Genomic DNA, 22,437 nt, shown 5'->3' with positions numbered 1-22,437 from the left:
GTCCATTAAAATGAAACTTCAACATTTTATGTTTTCATAATAAAGACACCTAAGGAGGAATTTATCCCTAGAGATAACACTGACATTGTTTTTGAAAAGAAATGTATTATAAATGTGCTTGTATATAACTTTGAAATTTTAAAGTCATACTTTCTGAAAATGGACTCTCTGAATCTGAGTATTTGCTCTGCAGTTTACTAGTTATACATGCTGGAATTCTTTGTGTGTATGCTTTATTTTTCTCCTCACTGTATCTCTCATATAATAGGCATGAAAGTTTGATCATAATGTTTAGCAACTATTTTGTGCTCAAGCTGACTTTATTATTGCTTTATCTTTAATTGCCTGTTAACTGTATATTTGAATATCCTTATTTTTATGGTCCATGTATGCCCCCTCAATTTGTCTCAACATGAACCCTACTACACATTGTGTTTGAAATTTATTAAATTACTTTTCTTCTGTTTTAGGGTATGTTGACTTCAAAATTGCTAATGTTTTTAGTGTATAATTCAGACAAAGAGCAAAGAGGTATGTTTTAGAAATACATTCAGTGTTAAGCATTTTCTCCATTATTACATCTTTCCTTACTTATTTACTTACACAATTTTCATCTTCTTTCTTTCATTCTTAAACTCATTCCCATAAATTTCTAAAATACCATTTTATTTCATTTTAGGCTTAAGATGGTCAGAGAACAGTAATGGGAAACCAGACAAGAGTGACTCTGTTTGTCCTGGCAGGTTTGACTGATGACCCACAATTGAAAGCTGTGTTATTTATCTTCCTGCTTCTCACCTACTTGCTCAGCATCACTGGCAATCTAATCATCATCTCACTCACCTTGCTGGATATTCACCTCAAGGCACCTATGTACTTTTTCCTTTGGAATTTTTCTCTATTAGAAATCTCTTACACTACTACATGCATCCCTAAATTCCTGGTTATGATGGCAACTGGAGACAAAACCATTTCCTATAACTGCTGTGTAGTACAATTGTTTTTTGCCTTCCTTCTTGGAGCATCTGAGTTTTACCTGCTGGCGGCCATGTCCTATGACCGCTATGTTGCCATCTGTAAGCCCCTGCACTACACATCCATCATGAACAGCAAAGTCTGCACACAGCTTGTCCTCAGTTGTTGGGTTGCTGGGTTCTTTTCCATCTTTCCACCACTCACCTTGGGTCTAAACCTTGACTTCTGTGCTTCCAACATTGCTGATCATTTCTATTGTGATGCTAATCCCCTCCTGCAGATCTCATGCTCAGACACCAGGCTCATAGAGATGATTGCTTTCATCTCCGCTATGGTGACACTTGTGGTCACGTTGGTAATGGTGATAATATCATACACCTACATTGCATTGACAATCCTAAGATTTCCTTCAACTAATCAGAGGAGAAAGGCATTTTCCACATGTTCTTCCCACATGATTGTGATCTCCCTCTCTTATGGCAGCTGCATCTTCATGTACGTTAAACCCTCAGTCCAACAAAGAATTTCTTTTTCCAAGGGAATTGCGGTGCTCAACACCTCAGTTGCCCCACTTTTGAATCCTTTCATCTACACCCTAAGGAACCAACAAGTGAAAAAAGCCTTCATGCATATGGTACAAAGAATTATCTCTTTCTCAAAGAAATGAATATACTGTTGCATTATATAAAGGAAATGAACAAAAGAGTCTCAAATAATATCAGTTTACCCATTCATAGTTTCTAATAAGTTCTTTCCTCTTTTTTTACTCCAGTTGCCTTAGGCTTTATTTTTTTCAAACTTCATTTGTGCATAAAAATTTTCATTACACAATGTTAATTTTCTTCTTATTCTCTATTACAGATTTTTTTCCCCCATTTCGTTTTCTTTTTTTTCTGGATATCTGAATGAAAGGGAATTAAATTTTTCAACTGTGCTTTTTGTCTATTAAGTATTCCAGTTTATCATGATCATAAAATAGTATTTCATTTCCATTATATTTAAGGTAATATATAATGCAGTGCTTACTACATTCCTATATAAATAATAAATAATGTTTTTATCAGCTACAACTTCTTTAAAACTAATGTCCCATATACTATTTGTCATACTACCATACATATTAGATGCACATTCCATTCAAATGAGTTTAAAAGTATTTCGGAATATATCCCTCATGTTGATCATTTTTGAAAATATTTATTAGAAAATCTGTAATTGTTGCTTTAAAGTATATTCTGTAGGAACTAGATATATTTTATTTCTATATGAGAGTTCTATGAGAGATGTTTATATTTTGAGTATTTTCAAATATAGTAAAACATTGCATTTCCATACTTAAACCAACAAATAAATGCATTATTTAATTGTTTTATCCATACCTGTAAAATAACATATTATTTTGGGATACTCCTAAAACTAATGGGAAACTCTTATTAAGTGTTAAATATGAAGAAAAATAGTACACAATACATTTATTCTTCTCAGAAATTTATAAACCTTATATATATATATATGAACCAAAAATTGTAGAAGAAACATTGCTTCATACTCTTTCAAAGAATATTTTTCCAACTGTTTTTCAAAATCCATTGTGAGAACCTGAAATCCTTTTATGATCAAAATAATAAACAAATAAATATAATTGAAAAAGTTTTCTCATAGCCACATAGTAATTCATGATACTTTTCTTTCAGAAGTAAGTGGAAAGGCCACAATATTCTTTTCCTTTTCTTTTCTTTTATCTAAACTGTGAGTCTTGATTTAAATAAAAATACTGTTTAGAAGTGGAGAATAAACACAGCCAGGGAAAGATACATATAATATAAAATTGACAGGACACTATGTGAGCAGTTGGGGAGGATGCATTAGGTCAGAGAAAGTTTCTGTAGAGTACGTAACATGAACTGGATCTTGAAAATTTGGGTAAGGAATTTGATTTAAGGAAAGAAAACAGATATATTTAAATGGTTGATTTTTTTCCCAGACCATTAGGTGAACAATTATTTGGCTGACAAAGTGTAAGAAATAATTTCATGTTATTAACAAACTGTTAAATATTCTGAATACATAAAATAAAAAAGGATAAAAAACTAGATAATATTTTGAGACAAGCAGAGAAAAGTATACACTAAGGTTCTGTCGACACAGTAATCTAAGTCGGATTCTGTGATATTACATTAAAGATTAGTTTGTTTTAAATATACTGCCCAAGTGAAAACATTAATTTATCATTTGAGCTACTCTTAAATCATTTGTTTAAACATTTTTAAAATGCCTGTAATTTACAGTTCACTTGCCATAGAGAATGTTCTGAAATTCCCATTAAGTATCTAGCATCTTTAAAGTAAGATTGCCCACCCCCACTTCTTGACATGCAAGGTCCAAATTAAAGTATCATCAAATGTTCTCTCTGGTACTTCAGTTGGTCTAAGACAAATAATCTCATATTATTGTTGGAAAATTCCACTCCAAATATAGGCTTTCACAAACAGCACATTGGGCAAGCCATTTTGTGCTAAACTTCCTGGTGGTCAGAATTACATACTGCAGCCACTGCTTCCTGCCCAGAACCCCCTTCTCCAGCTATAGACATTCCAATCCTTAAAAGGATAAAAGACCCACTACCCACTTCTCCATTGGTTCAATGCCATTCCTTCTTAATTCCCACCCTGATAGATCTCTGGGTCCAAACACCACTTGATCCCTGTCCATCTTGACTGACTGACCACCCCTGAAAGAAAAGCATAAATACAGCTCTCTCTTTTTCTCGAGCGGGGTGAAGGTTTACTTCAGACCCCCATCATGCTGATGTCTGAATAAACTTTTTGACTGGTCTCTGTGCCCTCTATGACTGTGCACCCCGAAATTTCTAACAATTATATGCATTTGAACCATTGGCCCCTGATTCCTGAATCCCCAGGTAATATTATCGCTGTTTTTTTTTTTTAATTAAATCATTAGCAAGCAATACAGCTTCTTAACTATATTTAAAATTTATTTCTTGAGAGTGCTTTCACCAGAAATACTCAAGTGCTTTGCTCTGAAATGCTTTCTGCTTTTATTCCCTAGCAATGTAGGCTGGCCAAAAATTGTTGTATTATAAATGTCTTGTATTTTGTTGAATACTCACTAACTCCCAGGCTAATTTTTCTATATATATTGTACAATCCTTAAAACAAAAGTGTGATGTAATAATCATAATTAACATTATGCATAGGATCAAAAATAGCTTAATTTTCATTACTTCAGTAGTGAACTTTGATGCTTTTTAAACCTTTATCTTAAGGCTAATCTCCAGTCAATCCTGAATGGCCTGGTAGAGGACAACTCTTTGCACACAAAGCACACTGAGATTGAAATCTGAGTGTGTGTGAATAGAATTGTTTTATAACTTAATATATCCACCCACACCTGAAGCTTCCTTACTGCTTTCTTCTGCTTCCTAAAGTCTTCATGTTGCAAGATTTACATGCTTCTCCTGAGCCCTCTAATTGCCCAATTTAACTATCACATTTCTTAAGCCCACTATCTACCTTACTAAGGCAGACTCAGTCACTTGATTTTCTTTGCAACTTCATTTAAACATTTAATTTTTGAGTAGCTCAATGACATCTTTCTTTCAATGGTCATTCTAATTTGGGATTAATTTGCCCACAAAATTTGCTGCTTTCAATTAGTTTTTTCATAATAAATTCTAATAAAATTGTATTCATCCATCTGAATATGAGTACAAACACACATTTGTTTGTTCTCCAAATTATTCTTCCAGAATTCAAAGACCTTTGTTATTCAAAATGGACATTTATAAGCTTTTATTGTCATGTATCAAGAAACATAATTTAGGTATTTGGTCAACTGAACAATGACATAAAATCCTTGGCTCCAAAATATTTCTTTATTTTTTTGTAATTCCTTTTGTGAGGACAATTTCCATGTTTTAACTGAGTTGATCATATTTTGAGGTTACATCATTCTGATATTAATTCATAATGCAAGGCATTGAAAGCTGTATATTCTTACATACACATAAGTCCCAGGCTGATTATCTATGCTTTTATCTGAGCTTTTAACAAATGCAGTTTTCTTTTCATGGCAGAATAATATTCCTTTGTATGTATATACCACATTTCATTTATTCATTTATCTGTTTATGTACACTTGGGTTTCTTCCACTTTTTGACAATTGTGAATAATGATGCTATGAATATCAGTGTGCAATATTTGTTCATGTTCATAGGATTAGGAGCCGGGTCATATGGTAATTCTATGGTAAAGTTTCTGAAAAAGCACCAAACTTTTCCACAGCAGCTGCAGCATTTTACATTATCACTAACAATGAACAAGTGTTCCTATTTCTCCACATTCTCTTCAACTTGTTTTTTAAATCACAGCCACCCTAGAGGTATGTAATGGTCTCTCATTGTTTTTGATTTGCATTTCCCTGATGACTATGACATTGAGGATCTTTTCATACGTGTTTTGTCAACTTGTGCATCCTGTTTTGGGAAATGTCTATTCCAGTCTTTTGCCCATATTTTAATTGGTTGTTTGTCTTTTTGTTGGTAAGTTTTAGGATATCCTCATATATTCTGGATATTAACCCTTATTGGATACGTTGTTTTCACATACTTTCTTCCATTCTGTAGGTTGTCTTTTTACTTTATTAAGTCCAATGATACACAAACATTTTTAATTTTGATGTAGTCCAGATATCTATGTTTTTTCTTTCGTTGCTGGTGCTTTTGGTATACAGTCCTTGAAAAAATTGCCTAACATGAAGTCCTAAAGATGCTTCCTTAGGTTTTTGAGGATTTTTATAGTTTTGATCCTTATATTTATATTTAGATCTTTGCTGAATTTCTTTGTGTGTGTACACATTTAGTTTTATTGTAACAAAACAACTTGTACACTTATGTTTAAAACAGCATCACCTTTTCTTTCTGGTGAAACAAAAAGAAAATTTAAAAATAAACAGGAACAAAATCACAATAGAGAAATGTCAATTCCAAATGAGATCCTACAGTTTCTGCTGATTCTCCCATTGAGTGGCAGGGCTCAAGTCATCATTAGGAGAGAATTGTGTTTTAAAAGTGTCATCTTAAACTTCCTTAAACATCAGCATTAAACATGCCAAAGGAGAAGCCATGTTATCAAAATGCCCATGTAACATCTCAAGCCCACCCTTTGCTGACCTTCTATATCCCCATTTCTTAAAATTTTTTTTTCTTTTTTTAAACAAGAGGAAGTAGGCAGATACATATTGGTAAATGCTAACTATCCATATTCACATAGAGACACAGTGTAATCTCCAAGCCCAATATACAGAGAAAAGATTCTTCTCCCACTGTATTCTGTGCAAGATATTTCCCCCAAAATAAATTGAGAACCATTGTGCAAAGAAGAGAAAAGATATTTCACAAATAGGGTGATGAGCACAAGAGGGAAAAAAAGACTACAACTTGTTCCCAGGGACTGGAGAAAATTAAAAGGGAAGGTTGGAATCCATCAGTGTTCTATTATTCATCTTCTCCTTCATCCTCCTCTCCTTCCTCTCCCTCATCATCATTTTCATCTTCTTAACCTTCATCCTCATCATCTTCTTCAATACCTTTCAATCCTTCTTCATCATTATCATTATCATCATCTTCTCCTTACCCTTCTTCATTATCCATATCAGGAACCAAATAATACTGTAATGGATTCAGCCAAATATCATCTTTGATGACCTCTCCTAACTCACTTTGGTGAATTTTGAGTTGATTTTGTATATGGAGTTATGTAAAGGTCCACCTTCACCTTTTGCACATGCATATCCAGTTTTCCCAACACCATTTGTTGCAAATACTATTCTATCCCAATTTGACAATCACCCTTGTCAAAGATCTAATTGGCCATAGATGTGACGGTTTATTTCTGAACTCTCAATTCTATTCTTCCAGCACAGTGTTGAATAGCAGTGGTAACAGTGGACACCCGTGTCTTGTTCCTGATTTTAGCAGGAATGCTTTCAGCTTTCACCATTGAAGGAGATGTTAGCTGTGTGTTTTTCATTTATGCCCTTTGTCATATTTTGTAAGCTTTCTTCCATTCCTAGTTTTCTAAGTGTTTTTATCAAGAAGAGGTGCTTGATTTATCAAATACTTCTTCTTTGTCAATCGAGATGTTCATGTGGGTTTTCTTCTTTCATTCTATTAACATGGTTTCTTACGTTCATTACTTTTCTTATGTTGAACTGCTCTTGTACATCTGGGATATGATTCTTTTTTTGTGCTGTTGGATCAGTTTACTACTACTTTGTTGAGGATTTTGCATTTATATTCATAAGGAATATTGGTTTGTAATTTTCTTTTCTGGTGATATCTTTATCTGATTTTGGCATTAGAGTGATTTTGGCCTATTATAGTGAGTTAGGAATTAATCCTGCCTCTTGAATTTTTTGGAAGAGTTTGAGCAACATTGGTCTGAAATATTCTTAGAATGTTTGGTAAATTTTACCAGTGAAGGCTTCTTGTCACGGACTTTTCTTCCTTGGGAAGATTTTGTTTGTTTCAATCGTGTTACTTGCTATTGGTGTGTTGAGATCTTCTATTTCTTCTTGGTTCAGGTCAGTAGCAATGTCCCCACTTTCAGTTCTGATTTTAGTTATTTGCATCCTCTCAATTTTTTTTTTTTTTTAATTTTTGGTAACTATTTAAAGGTTTCTTTATCAATTATTTCAGGAAACAGGTGTTGGTTTTGTTGATACCTTCTATTGTTTTTTATTCTCTAATTTATCTCTACTCTAGTATTTATTTCATTCTTTCAGCACAATTTGGGTTCAGTTTGCCCCTTTATTTTCTAGATTCTTCAGTTTTGAAGTTAAGGCTCTGTTTTTATACCATTCTTCTTTTTTTCATGTAGGAATGTAGACTACAAATTTTCCCTCTCAGCACTCCCTTTGCTACACCCTATAAGTTTTGGTTCATTGTATTTTCAATTTTCATTTTGTTTTGCCTCAAGATACTTTTTTTCCCTTGTATTTTCTTTGATGATCCATTTGTATTTGAAGTGTGGTGCTTTATTTTGACTTATTTCTGAATTTTCCAGTTCTCCATCTGTTATTGATTTCTAGCTTCTATCCAATGAGGATGATGTAGATATTTTGTATAATTTTAATATTTTCAATTTTATTGACACGTTTTTTGACCTAATATATGGTCAGTCATGGAAAATGAACCATCTGCACTAGAAAAGAATGTGTATTCTGGTGCTGTTAGTTAGAAGAGTTCTGTATATGTGTTAGGTCTACTTGATTTATTCCATTGTTCAAGTCTTCTGTTTCCTTATTGATCTTCTTTCTAATGTTTTACGCATTATTGACAGTGGTATATTGAATTCTCCTACTATTGATATGGAAATGTATATTTCTCCATTCAAATATGTCAATAATTGCATCATGTATTTTGGGACTCTGATCTTAGATACACATTTATAATTGTCATGTTTTCTTGTTGGATGGACACCTTAGGCAGTATATAGTGACTTTATTTCTCCTTAAAACAATTTTAAACTTAACGTATGTTGTATTTAATGGTAGTACAACCACCCCAAATCTCTTTTATTAATATTTGCATTGTATATATATTTTTTCCATCCTTTCACTTTCAACTTACTTGTATCTTTGAATTTAAGTTGAGTCATTTGTAAATAACATATATTTGGGCCATGCTTTTTCTTCCTTTTTTGCCTTATGAATGGATAATTTAATCCATTATGTTTACATTATCTACCTATCATGCACGACCTTTTCCTGTCATTTTGCTTTTTGGTCTTTGTTAGTTTTATAGCTTTATAACTCAATTTATGTTAATACTTACTTTCATATTTATTTGAATTTCTTGTAGTGAACCATGTTGACTTCCCTTTTCATTTTCGTCTGTATATATTTTTCACATATTTCCTTTTTTTGACCCTGGCGCTTAAATTTAGCATCACAAGTCTATAACAATAACATTTGATTTGTTACCAACTTAATTTTTTTTATTTTGAAATAAATTCAAAGTTATAGGAACAGTTGGAAAAACAATACTAACCCCATACACAGAATTCCATCATACCCTGACCCCCCTCCCCCAATAGCTCAATCCACCACCTTTAACATGCTGTAACATCGCTATTTCTTTCCCTCCCTCCCTATCTATCATCCATCAACTATTGCTCTGTCTTCTGAACATATGAGAGTTAGCTGCACACATCCTTGAACATACACTATAATTCACGTATACACTTCCCATGAACAAGAGCATTCTTTTATGCAATACCATTAAGCGCAGCTAAGAAGTACAAGAGATTCAACAATGATACAAAGCTTACATTCTATATTTCCTTTTCCTTATGTCTCAACTGTGTCCCTTTGGGCCACCTGTCCTCTATCCTCCAATCCCATCCAAGTTCATCCTTGGCATTCAATTGTCATCTATTTAGACTGTCTTTTTTTTTTTTTCCCAGTTGTGGAAACATATAGACAGCCTAAATCTTCCCATTCCACCCCCTCCCTAGCCTTCCATTAGTGGGATTAATCACATTTAGAATGTTGTAATGCTCTTTCCCAACATCCATTACTAGAAATTTCCCTTCACCTCAAACAGCAACCCTGCACTCATTTCTTAACTCCCCATTGCCCCTTCTCCCATTTCTCTTAACACAAACTCTACTTTTCATCTCTATGGTTATATTTTCTGATAATTTCTTTGTGTTTACTGTGGGGCTTAAAATTAACCTCTTAAATCCATATCAATCTTGTTTTTTCTTTGATACCACCTTCACTTCAATAGGACACATAAACTATGTTCCTATACTCCTCCATTCCCTCACCTTTATATAGTTGTCTAAAATTACATATTTTACATTGAGTTCAAAACCACTGATTTGTCATTAGAGTTTGTGTATTTTGTATCACGTAGGAAGTAAATAGTGGAGTTACAATACAAAAATACTTCTATTTGTATTCCATTGTGGTTGGAGAATGTGCCCTGAGTATATTCATTTTTTTTTTTTTTTTTAATTCTTGAGGCTTGTTTTATGTCCCAGCTTATGGTCCCCTCTGGAGAAAGATCCATGATCACTAGAGAAAAATGAGTGTCCTGGTGATTTGGGATGTAAGGTACTATATATGTCTGTTAAAATTCTCTGTATCTCTTTCTCCTTTCTTTGTTTCTCCGTTGGTAGGGCTCTCTTTAGTATCTGAAGTAGGGCAGGTCTTTTACTGGCAAACTCTCTCAGCATTTGTTTGTCTGTGAAAAATTTAAGCTCTCCCTCAAATTTGAAGGAGAGTTTTGCTGGATAAAGTATTCTTGGCTGGAAATTTTTCTCTCTCAGAATTTTAAATATGTCATGCCACTGCCTTCTCGCTTCCATGGTGGCTGCTGAGTAGTCACAATTTAGTCTTATGTTGTTTCCTTTGTATGTGGTGAATTGCTTTTCTCTTGCTGCTTTCAGAACTTGCTCCTTCTCTTCAGTATTTGAGAGTCTGATCAGAATATGTCTCAGAGTGGGTTTATTTGGATGTATTCTATTTGGAGTTCACTGGGCATTTATGCTTTGTTTGTTTATATTGTGTATAAGATTGGGGAAGTTTTCACCAGCAATTTCTTTGAATACTCTTTCTAGACCTTTACTCTTCTCTTCCCCTTCTGGGTCACCAATGAGTCTTAAGTTTGGATGTTTTATTTTATCTATCATATCCCTGAGATCCATTTCGATTTTTTTGATTTTTTTCTCCATTCTTTCTTTTGTTCTTTCATTTTCTGTTCTGTGGACTTCTAGGACACTGAGACATTATTCAGCTTTCTCTAGTCTTGTATTGTGAATATCCAGTGTCTTTTTAATTTGGCCAACAGTTTCTTTTATTTCCATAAGATCTTCTATTTTTTTATTTACTCTTGCAATGTCTTCTTTATGCTCTTGTAGGGTCTTCTTTATGTCGCTTATATCCTGGGCCATGGTCTTCTTGATGTCTTTTAAATCCTTTGCCATGTTTTCGTTCCTCGATTGTAGTTCTTTGATTAATTGTGTGAGGTACTGTGTCTCTTCTGATATCTTGATTTGTGTGTTTGGAGTTGGATTCTCCATATCATCTGGTTTTATCATATGCATTAAGATTTTCTGTTGTTTTTGGCCTCTTGGCATTTGCTTTGCTTGATAGGGTTCTTTCAAGTTGTAAAAAAAAAATACCTATCTAATTTTTCAGAAACACAAGTTGGTGGCGTGCACTTTCTCTAACTAACCAGCAGATGGTGTCTGTGAGATACCCCTCAAGTCAGTTCTCCACCTTGTCCCTGCAGTGTGTGGGAAAATGATTCTTGTGGGGTTCAGTTGGAGAACTCAGTTTGGGTGTGTTGCTGGAGCCGTCTGCCCTGAATGTGAGACGTGTGTAAGGGTGGCCAGGGAGGAAGTGTCCTGGCCTTTAATATTCAAATCCCCCAGGTTCCTGGAGATTCAAGGCCACCACAAGAGTCTAAGATTTCATTTCATTTCAGCCCCAGACCCTCTCTCTTGCTGTCCCACAAACCACTGGACTTGGCTTAGTGTCCCCGTGTTCTCCAAGGGGGTCCCCCCACCCAGCTGCGATCCTACAGGAGATCTGCTGGGGGAATGCCGTGCTACATCACCAGTGCATGCCGTCCCTCAAAGGAAGCCCCAGGCTGCCGGGCCGTGCCAGTGCTCTTTCAGCCTGATGCAAAGATGGCCAAACGGTGTGTCTCAACATCCCCCTCCTTGCACAGTTCCTCCTTCCCAGCTCCGGGACAACTGGTGGGGCTCTGGGCTGTGGGCACAGCCCCGGGCAGGAGTTTATCCAGCTCTCCAGGGAGCCAGCTGTTAGCCACGGGGTTTCTTTCTGCTTCCAGCTCTCCCCTGGCCCCGAGGGTATCTGCAGTGGGCTATCTTCCAGGCCAGACACCAAGAGGCTGGCCCAGCCCTCTCTTGCTGTGTTTTACTATGTGGTTCCCACTATCGCAACTGCTGCCACTTCTGGGTTCCCCCCACCTTTTTTTTTTAAAGAGTCAGTTGGTCTCCAAATGCCAACCCTGGCTTCCCCAGACTGCCACATGGCTGAGGGGCTTCCAGCCAGCTTACTCACTCATTTCAGAATGTAGACTCCCGGTTTCACCAACTATACGGCCCCTGTGGAACTAGGAGACCTCGTCCAGCTGGCGCATCGCTGTAACCGGTATTCTGGGTCACTTTCTGGTTTTTATCTAGTGTTTTTCATGGAGGTGTTTTTTCGCCCTGTCTCACCTACCCGCCATCTTAGTTTCTCCCAAGTTAATTTTAATAGCATTCACAAACACTGGTCCTATAGCCCTCTTCCCCCATCTTTTTTGTTGTACTTGTTACTAATTATATCATTACACAGTGTAAATCCAAAATCATATATTTGAATTCTAGAACCTTTACCAGTGGAGTTTATTTCTTTATGAATCTTCAATCCAGTGTGTAGTGCTATTTTCTTTCACACTGAAGAACTCCCTTTAGCACTGCTTGTAGGGCAGGTCTAATGGAGATGAACTCCCTCAGCTTTGGTTTTCTGGGGATGTTTCAGTCCCTCTCTCATTTTTGATAGACAGTCCCAGCAGATATGAATCTGTTGGTTGGCAACTGTTTTCTTTCAGGACTTCAAATATTTCATCCTACTGCCTTATTTCCTACATGGTTTCTTATGAGAAATTGGCACTTAATCTTATTTATTCCCTTGTACATAAAATATTGCTCTTCTCTTACAGCTTTCAGAATACTTGCTTTGTCCTTAGCCTTTGATGGTTTGACTACTGTCTGTCTGGGTATGTTTTCCTTCAGGTTTATTCATTTAGGATTCACTAGGCATCTTGAATGCATATATTCAAATCTTTTGTTAAATTTGGAAGGTTTTATGCCATTATTTGTTTCAATATTCATTTTCCCTCTTTCTATTTTCTTCTCCTTCTGGGACTCCAATAATGTGTATATTGGTATGCCAGTTGGTGTCCCATAGGTCTTTTAGGCTCTGTTCTTTTTTGTTTTCTCATGCTTTGTTCTTTCTCCTCCTCAGTCTGAATCATTTCAATACTCTTGTGGTTGAGTTCATTATTCTTTCTTCTGCCATCTCCAATCCTTTATTTAAAACCTCTAGGGAATTTCTTCATTTCAGCTATTGTGGCTTTCAATTCCAGCATTTCTGTTTGGGTGTTTTTGTAATACTTTCTATATCCCCATTGACAGTCTCATACAGTTTATGCTTCATTTACTTGATGTCCTTTTTTCTTTCTCTGTGTTTTCCTTTATCTTCTTTAGCATATTGAAGATATTCTTTTTAAAAGTCTTTGTATGGTTTGGACACAGTTTGGTATTCTTCGTTGATGGTTTCTGAATTTTTATCTTGTTTCATTTGATGGATTATCTTTTCCAGTTGCTTTTTTTGTCTTGTAATCCTTTGAGGCACACTGTGTACTTAATATTTTGAAATGTTATTTCTGGGATTTAGCCCTTGAACTTTCTCTTCCTTAAGTTTATATTGAGCTAGTAATATGATAGGGATTTCCTTGAGTGCCAGGAGCTAAAAATAAGCACATCAACACAAAAAGACATCTTTCATAATCTTTGCAAATTGGCTCTGCATTTGCTGGTGCTCTCTTTCAGACTTTAGCCCTCCTATCTAGAAGATCAGCCCATGATGAAAGTGATGTGCAGACACTTTCAGGGAGCCAATTTCACATGTTTGGCTGGATATGTGTTTAAATGCCAAAAGAAAACAGATGTGTTTATAAGAACATGCAATTTGGGGACTAGTTTACAAAACCTATACTCATCTAGGCAGAAAGTGCATTTTTCAGACTTTGGGGACTTCTAATTCGTTCACATAAAATAATGAGCAGTTGGTACCCTTATAAAATTATATTGTTTGAATTTACCTGCTGAATTCTTAATTCTCCATCCAGTTACTCTGAAAATGTTAAATATTTTATTTTGCTCACACAAGCATATAAAACTTAAATATGCTTGTATTATACTATGCCAAATATTGCTTTTCTAATACTAGCTTAAACATTAGTTATCATTGTTTTTAGGCATCATCAAGTAAAACAAGCCTCAATAAATTAAAAAAAAATAAAATTATTCAAAGCACATTCTATGACCACAATGGAAAACAATTAGAAGTCAATAACCATCAGAGACTTAGAAAATTCACAAATACCTGGAGGATAAACAACACACTCCTAAACAATCTGTGGGTTAAAGAAGAAATAGCAAGAGAAATTGCAAAATATATAGAGATGAATGAAAATGAGAATACAACATACAAAAACCTATGGGATGCAGCAAAAGTGGTACTGAGAGGAAAATTTATAGCACTAAGCACATACATTGAAAAGGAAGAAAGAGCTAAAATCAAAGAACTAATGGAGCAACTGAAAAAGCTAGAAAATGAACAGTAAACCCATCCTAAGACAAGTAGAAGAAAAGAAATAACAAGGATTAAAGCAGAAATAAATGACACATACAAAAAAAATAAAAAACAATAGAGAGAATAAATAACACCAAAATTTGCTTCTTTGAGAAGATCAACAATAGTGACAAGCCCCTAGGTAGACTGACAAAATAAAATAGAGAGAAGATCCATATAAACAAAATAATGAATGAGAAAGGTGACATTATTGCAAATACCAAAGAAATTTTAAAAAAAATTATGAACAACTGTATGACAACAAACTGGAGAATGTAGAGGAAATGGACAATTTCCTGGAAACATATGAACAACCTAGACTGACCAGAGAAGAAACAGAAGACCTCAACCAACCAATCACAAGCAAAGAGATCCAATCAGTCATCAAAAAGCTTCCCACAAATAAATGCTCAGGGCCAGATTGCATCACAGGGGAATTCTACCAAACTTTCCAAAAAGAACTGACAGGAATCTTATTTAAACTCTTTCAAAACATCAAAGAAAATGAATACTACCTAACACGTTTTATGAAGAGAACATCAATCTAATACCAAAACCAGGCAAAGATGCTACAAAAATGGAAAACTGCAGGCCAATCTCCCTATTGAATATAGATACAAAAATTCTCAACAAAATACCTGCAAATCAAATCCAAAGACACATTAAAAAAATCATACACCATGACCAAGTGGGGTTCATTCCAGGCATGCAAGGATGGTTGAGCATAAGAAAATCCATCAATGTATTACAACACATTAACAAATCAAAAGAGAAAAATCAAATGATCATCGCAATAGATGCTGAAAAAGCATTCAACAAAATCCAACATCCCTTTTTGATAAAAGCACTTCAAAGGTAGGAATTGAAGGATACTTCCTCAACATGATAAAAAGCATATATGAAAAACCCACAGCCAGCATGGTACTCAATGGCGAGAGGCTGAAAGCCTTCCCTCTAAGATCAGGAACAAGACAAGGATGCCTGCTGTCACCACTGTTATTCAACATTGTGCTAGAAGTGCTAGCCAGGGCAATCCAGCACAACAAAGAAATAAAAGTCATCCAAATTGTAAAGGAAGAAGTAAAACTGTCATTATTTGCAGATGATGTGATCTTATATCTGGAAAACCCTGAGAAATTGATACAGCTACTGGAGCTAATAAACAAATTTAGCAAAGTAGCAGGATACAAGATTAATGCACATAAGTCAGTAATGTTTCTATATGCTAGAAATGAACAAACTGAAGAGACACTCAAGAAAAAGATACCATTTTCAATAGCAACTAAAAAAATCAAATACATAGGAATAAACTTAACCAAAGATGTAAAAGACCTACACAAAGAAAACTACATAACTCTACTAAAAGAAATAGAAGGGGACCTTAAAAGATGGAAAAATATTCCATGTTCATGGATAGGAAGGCTAAATGTCATTAAGATGTCAATTCTATCCAAATTCATCTACAGATTCAATGCAATCCCAATCAAAATTCCAACAACCTACTTTGCAGACTTGGAAAAGCTAGTTATCAAATTTATTTGGAAAGAGAAGATGCCTCAAATTGCTAAAGATACTCTAAGAAAGAAAAATGAAGTGGGAGGACTTACACTCCCTGACTCTGAAGCTTATTATAAAGCCAAAGTTGTCAAAACAGCATGACACTGTCACAAAAATAGACATATTGATCAGTGGAATCAAATTGAGAATTTGGAGATAGACTACAGCCCTATGGCCTACTGATCTTTGGTAAGGTCCCCAAAGCAACTGAACTGGGACAGTCTTTCCAACAAATGGGGCTGTGAGAGTTGGATATCCATATCCAAATGAATGAAAGAGGACCCCTACCTCACACCCTACACTAAAATTAACTCAAAGTGGATCACAGATCTCAATATAAAAGACAGGACCATAAAACTCATAGAAGATAATATAGGGAAACATCTTGGAGACCTTGTATTATGCAGCCACTTCCTAGACCTTACACCCAAAGCACAAGCAACAAAAGATAAGAAAAAAAAAAAAAAAAAAAAGGATAAATGGGAACTCCTCAAGCTTAGAAGTTTTTATACCTCAAAGGAATTTGTCAAAAAGGTGAAGAGGCAGCCAATTCAATTGGAAAAAATTTTTGGAAATCATGTATCTGCCAAATTCTGATATCTTGCATATATAATGAAATCCTACAACTCAATGACAATAGTACAGACAGCCCAATTATAAAATGGACAAAATATGTGAAAAGACAGTTCTATGAAGAGGAAATACAAATGTCCAAGAAGCATGGAAAAATGTTCAGCTTCACTAGCTATTAGAGACATGCAAATTAAGACCACAGCGAGATACCATCTCAAACCATTTAGAATGGCTGCCATTATACAAACAGGAAACTACAAATGCTGGAGAGGATATGGAGAAACTGGAACTCTTTCTCATTGTTGGTGTGACTGTATAATGGTTCAGCCTCTCTGAAAATCAGTCTGGCAGTTCCTTGGAAGACTAGATACAGTTTTACCCTTCAATACAGCAATTGCAGTTCTCGGTATATACCCAGAAGATCTGAAAGCAGTGACAAGAACAGATATCTGCACACCAATGTTCACAGCAGCATTATTCACAATTGCCAATAGATGGAAACAACCCAAATGTCCTTCAACAGATGAGTGGATAAATAAAATGTAGTATATACACACAATGGAATACTATGTGGCAGTGAGAAGGAACAACGTGAAACATAAGACAACATGGATGAACTTTGAAGACATAATGCTGAGTGAAATAAGCCAGGCACCAAAAAAGAAATTTTATATGCTACCACTAATGTGAACATTGAAAAATGTAAAATAAATGGTTTATAATGTAGAATGTAGGGGAACTAGCAATAGAGAGCAATTAATGAAGAGGAACAATAACCCAATAAGAATAGATAAGCTATTGGGGGTAAATTTAATGTTTTGGGAATGCCCAGGAATGACAATGGATTGTTAATTTCTGGTGGATATCGTAGGAACAAGTTCACAGAAATGTTGCTATATTAGGTTATTTTCTTGGGGTAGAGTAGGAACATGTCAGAAGTAAAGTAGTTATTTTAGGTTAGTTGTCTTTTTCTTACTCCCTTGTTATGGTTTGTTTGAAATGTTTTTTTTAATTGTTAAAAAAAAAAAGAACAGATAGAGACAAGAATGGAAACAAATGGGAAATGACTCTGGGAACTTAAGGACAAAATGAAATGCAGTAATGTACGTGTCATTGGTGTGGTGAATACATAAATACATGACTATACAGAGAACCATTGATTGTTTACTTAGGTTGGAATGTATGTTGTGTGAACAAAACTGTCTTTAAATAAATGGGTTGATGAAGAAAACTTGAGGGCACTATATTGAGTAAAATAAGACAGACACATAAGGGCAAATATTGCAGTGTCTTACTGAGTTTATAATATGTAAACTCATAGACATGAAATATAAGTTACAAGGATATAGAATGAGGCTAAAGAATGGGGAGTGGTTGCTTGTTATGAGCAGAATGTTCAACTAGGGTGAACTTAAATGTTTGGAAATGAACAGAGGTGATGGTAGCACATTGTCAGAATAACTGTCAGTGCTGAATGGTGTGTGAAGGTGGTGGAAAGGGTAAGTTCAGAGTCACGTATGTCACCAGAAGGAAAGTTGGATGTTAAAAAATGGGGATTTATAAAACAATGTATCTTGTGGTGGACAATGTCTGTGATTAACTGTACAAATATTAGAAATCTCTCTCATGAATTAGAACAAATATATGACAGTATAACTAGAAGTCAATATTAAAGGGGCATACAGGAAAAAATATACACCTATTTCAAACTATATACTATAGTATATAAGTATTTTAACATTCTTTCATCAACAATAACAAATGTACTATACCAATATTATGAATCAATAATGGAGGGGTAGTGGTTAGGGGTACAGGAGGATTTGAGTTTCCTTTTTTTTTCCTTTATTTCTTTTCTAGAGTAATGAAAATGTTCTAAAAATTGAAAAAAATTAATTGTGATGATGGATGCACAGTTGTATGATGGTACCATGGGCAATTGATTGTACACTTTGGATCTTTGGATAATTGTATGGTATGTGAACACTCTCAATTAAAAAAAAAAAAAAGCATGGGGTCATAAAGGTTCTTAAATATGTACCCAAATTGAAATTTTAGACAGGCAAGGGCAGTTCACAATTTCTGTTCACTGTGATAAGTGTCTTCTCCTAGAACAAAGACACCTGGTGTTCAAATGTTGAGATAAAAAGTTCACTATAAAATTTCCTGCAAAACAAGCCAACCCACTCCCACTTAATGCATGCTTCTCCCTGGAACATGCCCACATTATCGCTTTAATGTGTCTTATTTCTTTTTTTTCTTTAATAAACTTTGCTACTTATTTCTACTGTCCACTCTTTCCATGGTGAGAGACCTAAACCTAGAAAGGAGTCCTGTCTGGCACTCTGAGTACCCAATTTAAATATCACCTTTTAAGAACATTATCCTTTTTCTCATGGCAGAGGCAGCCACTCAGTTTTCTGTGCAACTTCATATCACTTTGATTTTTTAATCACTCCATGGCATCATTCAAAATCAATTTCAACTTTCCATCTCATTTGCCCATAAAATTTGCTGTTTGAATTAGTTTTCTCAAAATGTATTCTAATAGATATATAATTTATCCATCTATTATGAGTGCATACATACTATTTTCTATCCACCAAATTAGTTTTCCAAAATTTAAATAAAATGCCCAAGATTGAGAGACCCTTGTTTTTTATTCAAAAGATATGTATTGAAACTTCCCATGCCCAGTTTCAAGAACCGTATCTAAATTTTTGTCAATTACACAGAAACATATAGTCTCTTCACATATAAATACAAATTGTTATTTCCAATTCTTTAAAAGTGCAATTAAAATATTTTAACTGGGTTAAAAACTAAATTAGAAGTTAAATTATGTTGGCATTATGCCATATATGATTAAAGCCTATAAAAAGTTATGCAGCATTCTCCCATACAAATTAGTTCCGTTCTGACATCTAGTCCTTATCTGAACATTTAAAAATGCACTTTTCTAAATTTTAGAGTACATATTCCATTCTTTATGCTACCTTTCTCCCAAATATGTCATAGTCACTGCTTTCAGATATTCTAATAAATATTTATTTATTGTAAAGTTAATGCAATAATTTGTAAGTTTTATTTGGAGGCACACTCTTTTCTTACTTTAATTACTTTTTAACCTTAATATTTTTTTTTATCTCATTCGTAATATATTTACTGAAATTGAATTGGATTTCCATTCTGATCAAAATGTTAGAAATAATGCATTCCTAAAAAATAGTCCTCTTTGCTTGTTTATTTAATCTGAATTTGGAATGCATCAAATATTGCCTACAATTCACTCCTATTTCCATTCTTCTTTTAAATTTCACATTCACTACCCAGTTCTCTCTTATTGGTCTGTAAATGTCTGTACTGTGTTCAAATTTGAGAGTTTTGTAGTTCTCTGAGAAAAATATGCTGACCAATAGATGGCCGTGACACAAAGTTTTGGGGGCAATGCTCTGCCAAGTTTGCTTGAAAGGTTACCAGGGAAATGAAGGACAGGCCTAGCAGCCAGCTCTCAGTCCTCCCTTACCACTGTCCTTTTCCATTGTGTGCAGAACATTCAGTATGTTTCCATTCTCCAACCCAGGGGAGACACTGGATAACCTGACCTTTGCTTAAACCTAAATCCTTGAACAAGCTGCCCCAGTGGTTATCAAGGAGAGCACATGCCGCAAAGATTGCTTGGTGTAAGATTTTGAGCCCTGTAGCAGTGCCCCTCCCCCTGGATTCTATAAATACCCCATCCTTGTGTAGCACAGATTTGTCTCTCATCTCCAACCTGATGCAAGGCATGTTAAGCCACCATCCACCAACTCTGACCCTAGCAAGCGGCTTCCCAGGGATCTCTTTTCCTGCTCTTAGGAACCCTTTGTGCTGTGTAAGAAATCAACTTTTGCTGAAAGTTTCTGATGTGCTGAGCCTGTGTTCCCAGTCACATCTTATAGTTACTTGCTCCTCAGAGTGGAATTCCCTCACTTCATGAAAACTTCCAGAAGCCAGTGGCATCAGGGAGCAAACAGTGGTGAATCAGGGTAGGAGAAACCTTGCAAACTCCTAGTGGAAGGCAGCAAGGAAGCGGGGTGGCTTTTGTGTCTATGCAATGGTGGAAAGTCAGCCCAGAGACAGAGACAGAGGTTTCTGAGGGACTGAAGCTGCAAAGGGCCTTATAGGTGCAGGCTGTTATCAATGGAGAGCAGACACTGAGGAAGTTTCACAGGGATTATAAAGCAGGTTAACTCTAAATGATTAAAAATGGCACTTTGGGGAAATTAAAAAAAAAAATTAGATGTATTAGTGTATAAATTTGCTGCCAGCAGCCTTTTTGAGTAGATCAAGGCTTCTGTGAAGAAGTCAAGAATACCTAGGTCCATGGTACAGAGACCATCTTTAGCTTATTTATACAACATCCCCTAATTCACTACCTTTCTTTTTCAAAGTACAGGCTTTCAAATCCATGACATGTTACTGTTTCATTGTAATGAATCTCAGTAATACTTAGAACAATTGACCTTTACTCCTATCTAATATAACTTCTTTGGCTTGATTCAGAGACATGGTTATTAGTTTTCTTTGACATTAGTGGCAAGGAAATTTCAAAGTTTTTTTGCTGGTATCTCCTCTGATGCACAAATATTAGAATTCCCAAGATTTCATCTGAATGCTCTTTATTTTGCAATCCACCCATTTTATATATGGATGGATCACATCTAACTCTAAATCATTTTTGTGTATATATATGCTTGTATGTATAAACACATGTGTATTATACATGAGTATGTATACATAATAAAATATACATCCTGATTATCTGTCAAATATAACAGGCAAAAGTAGACCATAGAAACTCCATCATTTAAAAATATAGGCTATATCGGCTTGTCCCACATTTTCATATTTTTGAAAGTTTTACCTTCTGAAATATGAAAGTAATCCTTTTTTTTACTGTAAAAATCTTGAATTTAACATTTGTCTGTCTCTTATTCCCTACATATAATCCAGGAGTTTACTTAATTCACTTTTTAAATCTATTTGGAATCCCAGCTTAAGCTTCAATCATCTTTTGATTGAATTAATGCAAAAGATTCTTTATTGTTATCCTGCCTCAAAGCACTAAGCATTTTACCTCTAGTGATCTTCTTTTTAATGAATTAGATCAGATAACATATTCCTTTGCTTAGCTTCAATATGCTTTCTCATCTCACTGTAAATAAAATCCATGCTCCTGACATCAGTTTATAGATTCCAGTGGGAACTAGATTCTACCTACCTCCTTAACTTAATTTCCTAATATTTTCCTTTCATGCATTATGCTCATAACTACACTGGCTTTCCTAACTTTCCTACAAAAGCTTATTCAAGTGTTTTCAGTTAGCTCTTCCTTTGCCTGGTTTTCTCTTCTCAGTGATATTCTCATGAATGTTCACTACTTTTAAGCCAAAATCATCTAAAATGCTCCATTTACAGATTGATTCCTTACCCAGCAAATATAAAATCTAGTCTTTCTCTCCATCATATCACCCAATTAATTTCTCCTAATATCAGTTAACATTTTGTGCTACTTTAATATTTTATTCATTTTTTATGACTTCCTTGCCATCAATAGAAAGTAAGTCCCATTAGAACAGATGGTTTATATACCTATTTTAGTGCTTATCCCTTTTGCATAGAACAGAAGTTGGCACAAAGTGAACATTCAGAAATAATTTGTCACATGGATAAATATTGAATATTTAATAATATGACTTTTATGTCCACACTATTGAGTTATAATTTGCATGCAATAAAATTCATATACTTTAAGTGTGAAGTTCCATCAATAGGACAAATGCATGTATGCTCTAAATCTCCCACCTCAACAAAGATTTATTTCCATCTTT

General features: G+C 34.9%; 1 protein-coding gene across 1 annotated transcript; it reads left to right on the top strand.

The window, feature by feature from the left end:
- Positions 1 to 703: 703 nt before the first annotated feature.
- LOC119543070 (olfactory receptor 6C74-like) lies at positions 704 to 1,642 on the top strand. The gene has a single exon (XM_037847703.1). The coding sequence runs from the start codon at positions 704 to 706 to the stop codon at positions 1,640 to 1,642; it is 939 nt and encodes a 312-aa protein (XP_037703631.1).
- The last annotated feature ends 20,795 nt before the right edge of the window (positions 1,643 to 22,437 follow it).

The sequence above is a fragment of the Choloepus didactylus genome, chromosome 8, assembly GCF_015220235.1.
Source record: "Choloepus didactylus isolate mChoDid1 chromosome 8, mChoDid1.pri, whole genome shotgun sequence".
Taxonomy (NCBI): Eukaryota; Metazoa; Chordata; class Mammalia; order Pilosa; family Megalonychidae; genus Choloepus; species Choloepus didactylus.
This window is presented reverse-complemented; position numbering and strand designations above follow the sequence as displayed.